This window comes from Netta rufina (assembly GCF_964035555.1).
Source record: "Netta rufina genome assembly, chromosome: 20".
Classification (NCBI taxonomy): domain Eukaryota; kingdom Metazoa; phylum Chordata; class Aves; order Anseriformes; family Anatidae; genus Netta; species Netta rufina.
The window spans coordinates 12,182,875-12,188,874 of record NC_140144.1 but is presented as its reverse complement, the minus strand read 5'-3'; the positions used below and the strand labels follow the sequence as shown (position 1 = coordinate 12,188,874).

General features: G+C 38.5%; 1 protein-coding gene across 8 annotated transcripts in view; it reads right to left on the bottom strand.

Moving 5' to 3' along the window:
• Positions 1-2,801: 2,801 nt before the first annotated feature.
• The window catches only part of MVB12B (multivesicular body subunit 12B), a 114,960-nt gene continuing 111,761 nt past the window's right edge, over positions 2,802-6,000 (bottom strand). For 6 of the 8 annotated variants that reach the window (XM_084299062.1, XM_084299058.1, XM_084299061.1 and 3 more), the window contains 2 exons: positions 4,378-4,430; positions 2,803-3,002 (listed from right to left, as the gene is read on the bottom strand). In XM_084299062.1, coding sequence (XP_084155188.1) covers positions 2,873-3,002; positions 4,378-4,430 — 183 coding nt within the window. In that variant the 3' untranslated portion in view covers positions 2,803-2,872. Of the gene's footprint in view, positions 3,003-4,358; positions 4,431-6,000 lie in introns of those variants that run through there. The other 2 variants (XM_084299057.1, XM_084299065.1) reach the window with 2 other exon arrangements.

Below are 6,000 nucleotides of genomic sequence, written 5' to 3'. Positions count from 1 at the left end.
CTTCAAAGTGATTTTCAATGTGATCTCAATGGATATGAATGCATTTGGTCACAGTCTCAATCACCTGAAAACCTGGGTGATACATGCCATCCCCTCCCCTACTTCTCCCCTCAAATGATGATCTTACACTTCTGAAGCAGTGACTTCGCTAGCATGAATTATGATTTGTTCAGTCACTTACCCACAGAGAGTTAATCCTCCCCCCTCACCCCCTACCCCCTTTCCTAAATCAGGATTTCCTTAATGCTAAGGGTTGAAGCCTGTCATATAAACCAGTAGATAAAGGTATTTACATTTCTGATTTGGGATGCAACATTATGATTAGAGCAATTGGGTTATTAAACTAAAGTGGAAAAATATGTTCGACAGGCCTAAGTGACCACCATATCTTTAGAAGACCTCAGTTCAGGAAAACATCCCAATCTAGCACAGCATTTCAGCCTGTACTTACATGTAAGAGCTACGCTGAACATGGCAGGCTCAGAGAGAAGGTGGGGTGAAGGAAAGAGAGCCTTCCTCCTTGCTCACTCCCATGAGCTGCCTTTGCAGGCTTTTCCAGTCCCAGCTGTGCATATCTTCCAGCAGAAACTCACAATTTGCAGCAGCTCCCAAGAGCCCCGGCAGCAGCAGGAGAGCTGCCCTGTGTTGGGCAGGAGCCAAGCACAAGCTAGGCTCCTGCTCCTCAGTGCCTGCTGAGATAGGACCTCCCAGAACAAACAGCTAGGCTCACGTTCTTCAATATCAACAGCATGAGTGCCTGGGGTTTGATTTTTGCTAGTGTCAAGGAATAAACCCATTGGTCATAAAAATTAGTGTAAGACTGAGTGTATTGATGTGTAGTTATACTTTATATTACAGATTATAAGGTTACTCAGGAGACTAATGCAGTATATTAAAGGGACTCTCATGTCCCATTTTCCTCAGCTATGAAAGCTGGTGAAGTGACAGGATCCAGGGTTGTACACGTTTAGATTCATTCTTCTCTGAAATCACTCTATGTGATAAAGCAAGGAAAGCATCAGATACCAATTACATCATTTCAAAGTCATATTGCACACTTCCTTTTTTTTTTTTTTTTTTTTTCCTGGCATCATTCATGCTTGAAATTATCCTTGACTTTGTGTGGAGTTGCAATCAAAGACTCTAAGAAAAGTGTGGTTAATTAGTAAAACAAGATAAAAAGAAGGTACTAAGATTCTGCTATTAAAATAGGAAGGGACAGTTGTAAAGCCTGTAACAGTTTGTATTTTCATGCTCAGTTTGCCAGAGAAGGTAGAAAGAAAAATTTGCACAACATTAACATGTCGTTGTGAACTCTTAGAGCATCTCTTGTTGCCAGAGAAGCCACTTCTCAGTGTGAAGCAACTGCTGTCATTTAAAAATATCTCTGGATCCAGCACCCAAGGACAGATAAGACACCAGAACCCCCATTATTTCTGGAAAGGATGAAAACTCTGCCATAGCCAGCTCCTGTTCAAGGACTGAACTCTCTGCAAAGAGGTAGAGGGAGGAGGGTATGACAAAGACAATCTGAAACTCTGAATTTAGGTGCTAGAAAAAGGCTGGGAAGAGGCAGATAACAGGAACCATGAAGATTGAAACATGTTACAAGTGGGGAGGAATTTTAAGGGTAACATTTTGTTTCTTTTTGTCAGGTGAAAGACATGCAGAGCAGTTATTACTGATGTCCAAACAGAACTTTCAGTGTTGAGATGTACATCTGGAAACATCAAGTGTCCACCAGCAAGACTATACACTTCTAAAATATAATTACCTTGGAAAACTAGCATTTTAATTTCAATTACAATTGTTCTATGAGAGACAGATGTGAACTGTTAAAATGTTTATAACATGGTTTAATAGTAAAAAAAAATACAAATATTAATGAAATGCATTTCACTGATGGGATTTGATTGACATGCTGTGTTAATTACAGGCCTTTCACCTCTGAAACTGCTGTTCTAATCCTGTTGGTGCTCAGGGAAAACAATTTAAAACTTGTTTATATATTCTAAAATGATATAGGCATCTTGGAGAAAAAGGACTGAATTACAGCATTGGTTTCACTATAGAGAAATACTGTAAAAGGAACATCTGCCAACATATACATTCCAGGCATCCTACAATCCCAATACACCTGGAGTATCTACAGAGACTAGTACATGCAAATAATATCTATCAGACTCTTAACTTGGAGTGCAAATGAAAATGGCAAGAAAGTTTCTCTAGCACCATCCGGCCAAGACCTGCAGATCATCTTCTCTCTACCAGCAGGTGGAGACAAGAACATTAGAGCATTCAAAAATCAATGAAAGGAATTTGATTTCCATATCACTAAGCCAATGTGTTAAAAGCACATCATTTATCTTTAAGATCACCACAAGAGTGGTTTAGAGGCATAGGATTTTAAACCATTCTTTTTTTTTTTTTCTTTTCTTTTCTTTTCTTTTCTTTTCTTTTCTTTTCTTTTCTTTTCTTTTCTTTTCTTTTCTTTTCTTTTCTTTTCTTTTCTTTTCTTTTCTTTTCTTTTCTTTTCTTTTCTTTTCTTTTCTTTTCTTTTCTTTTCTTTTCTTTTCTTTTCTTTTCTTTTCTTTTCTTTTCTTTTCTTTTTTTTTTTTCCTTTTTTCAGCCAGAAGTAGTAAGAACTTTCTTAACCTCTAGGGTAAAACATTAATTCAGCTTGTGTGAGCTTCTTTGCTGGGCATCCCACATGGAGTTAGTGCAGACCGAAAGAGAAGTGGGCGGACAGCCCCTGACCATGGAGCCAGAGCAAACATTAGCATTTGCACTCAAGGGACAGTCTCTGACTGTGCAACCCAAGTCACTCCTGGCTTTAGCAGAGACGCTCTGTCTGCTTCCAGCCTTGGGTACATCATATCCTTGTGCATCCACAAGCAGGGAAACAGCAATGTTCTCTCTCCTGTCTATACCTTGGAAGAGTACATACTGCTGTGCCATGCTCTGTGCAGCATCCGCATCTGGCAGACCACTGGAGGGAACAGCTGAAGGAGACTACTAAGGGGAGAGTATTTTAACCCTTTCCATAGGTAGGAAATTGAAATAGTGAATAAGCCATTTATTTAGAGCCCAGAGACTTCAAGTGCACATGAGTTCTTTGGCTCTTAAGATTTGACAAAGCTGACATTAGACCACAATACACAAAAGAAAACCACAGAATGAACAAGCACTACCAATCAGCAAAAATGAGAGGCATTACGAGCAGCCTAAATCCTGCAGTAACCCCCCCCCCCTTCCGCCCTCCCCCCCCAGACTTAAGCACTTTCCCTACTTGCACAGGGGATTGCATCTTATGTAATGGAGACTTGCACACAGAGCGGGTGGCTCATGATCAGAACTAACCACTGAGAAAGCCCTGTGGAACCTGAAGCCATCAGCATAACCCATAGCCCAATTTAATTAAACAAACACTATTTGTTTGTAGATGACAAGGATGTGTTTTTTTCTGTAGTACAAACACTAACATTTAAAATACCATAATGTAGTAAATAACTTAGCCCCTATCACAAAATGGAAGTGAGAAAAACAAAAACATAATGGGATAATATTTTTAACCATAAAACCTATTTTACTCTATTCTATACATTCTATGGCAGGGTATTTTATGTGATTTGGATACAACTCTGCTAGCACATTAAAGTTTATTGGCCTTGAAAAAAATGGATGCATCACTGATGATAGAGACTTGGTGTTATACTGTCAATACGCATTTTATGTGATCTCTGTCTTAAATACAATTCAGACCTTTGGACTCTGTACAGAGTTGGACTTCAGCCTTTTCCTGTAATTATTTGGTGTCTTGTTAACATTTTATGGGCATGTCTGTTTAAATAAACTTATTTGATGTGCATTTATTTTGGCTGTGGCCTGGTGTATAGGATGGATGTGCTTCTCTTTGTCTTTTAAAAGAAATCAAAGTAAAGCTGAACAATGGAACTGCAAGGGAAATAAATTTAAATATGGTGTTTGTTTCATTTAACAACAATACAATACAGTTAAAATGAAATGGACCTGACAACATTATTTATGAGGATGTAATTATCCAAATGTTCTACACTTAGCATATAAATATTACAACTGTAAAGCATCTTTTCTTTTTTTTTCCTCCCCAGTTACATTGAATGAATGTTACATTTGAGCACAACAGGCACGATTTATTTGCAGTAATGGACTGTGAAAAAAGCTGAAATTTTAGAGGGCTTTTCTGCCCTTCTACTCTATTTTTATGTGTCTTCTGAATACTTTTGGAAGAAATAGAGTATTTTTGTGTGCACCCTATGTGCATTAAGGGAGATTATTTGTTTCAGCAATTGGCTCCGGCATGCAGAAAAGAGAACTCACGAAGAGCAAACCACTCACCTCTCTGCAACCACCTGTGCTGATGCTAATACCCTCAGCTCTTTCCAGGGAACCTGAAAAGGGAAAGAACATGTGGGTTCCTCCCTTGGCATTACTCTTCCATCACCAGAATACACAGAAACAAAGAGCCCAATAGATTGAGTTAGGTTCTGTTTTAAAAACTCATTTAACTATATAAACTGCATTTTCCAAAGCCTCGTTAAATCATCTGCTGGTACCACTGATCATATACTAATGATGTAAAAGTATGTTCTATGGTAATTATGACATACCTGCCAGCCTTTGCCCTCAAGATTCCAAGATATGAAGTGGTGCTGACCTTATCACATACAAGTCAGGCTCAGGAAGGGAGGAAGGTCAGAGAAAGCTCAGAACATTATTTGCTTTCCCTATTCTTTACACAGAAAGGCTCCTAATAAGATTTTAAATTTCAGATACTGAAAATAAAACAAATACAGAAACAAGAAAACCATACTAAATTACACCTTGCCTTTCTTTATTACCATATAACATTCACAAGGACTTAGAAATATACAGAGAGATGTTTGCTGACCACTAAAAACCAGCAACTTCCAAAACGAACAGCATCTACATAAGCAAGCAACATTCAACAAAAGCTAGAAATAATTAGATACATTAAACAAAGAAATAGTCTCTGTTTCTTTGAATTGCAGGGAGGATTTAACACTATCTCCTTTATCACTTCAGTGCCAGTAACAATACCTTTAACAAACCGCTGTGAGCTGCTCAGAGGCTTGCAAATACTGATGGTCCTTTTCTCTGCTCCCTAACAGCACTCTGCCCTGCCATCCTTGTTTCACAAGGGGCAATTGTTCCTGTTTTTTTTTGATGAGATCTCACCCAAGCACACCAGACCCAACTCTGCAGAGCTGTGCCAGCAGCATCCGTCAGTGAGTGAAAGGGACTGGGCCCTTCTGGGGCACTTCCTTCTTAATGAGGTGCAACTGAGAACTGAGCAAGAGAACTCATGTAAACCATCAATTAATTCAGTAAACACACTGCATAGAAAACAGATTTCTGTGAGAAATTCTGTTTGTTTGGCTGTTGTGATTTTGTTTTTTTGTTTTTCCCAGGTTTTCCATTTCTCTAAGTAAGGATTTTTATTTCTACAAACATGGAGACACATTGATGCAAGCAGAGTGGTACATATTGTAAAATATGCCTTGGTCAAAACATTGTTATTCTAACATCTTTCTCAATGAACTAGATTGATAGTCAATGTGGACATGGCTTTTCATTTTAGTATAACAGGTACTTACGTATTGTGTACTCATTGTGCAGAAAAGACCTCAGAAAGGAAATTCCGCTGTTTTTCAAGCAATTATGATCCTTTCTCTCCACAGACTACTACTGTCATATTGTAGCAGAAAGAAGCAAAAGAAAAGGCATATATGTCCACATAGGCATCACAGCTCTTGGAATTCAGTCATAGCTTTCCTGCTTTTTAATCCCTGTATTGTCTGTATTACATCTTGCACAGTAGTAACATGGGCTACTCCTGGGTTCTCATCTGATGCTTTCTTATGGTCAATACAATGAAAGAAAAGGGCTGCTAAGAAGGTATAGTCAAACTAAATCACAGTCATGAAGTTGGAAAAGATT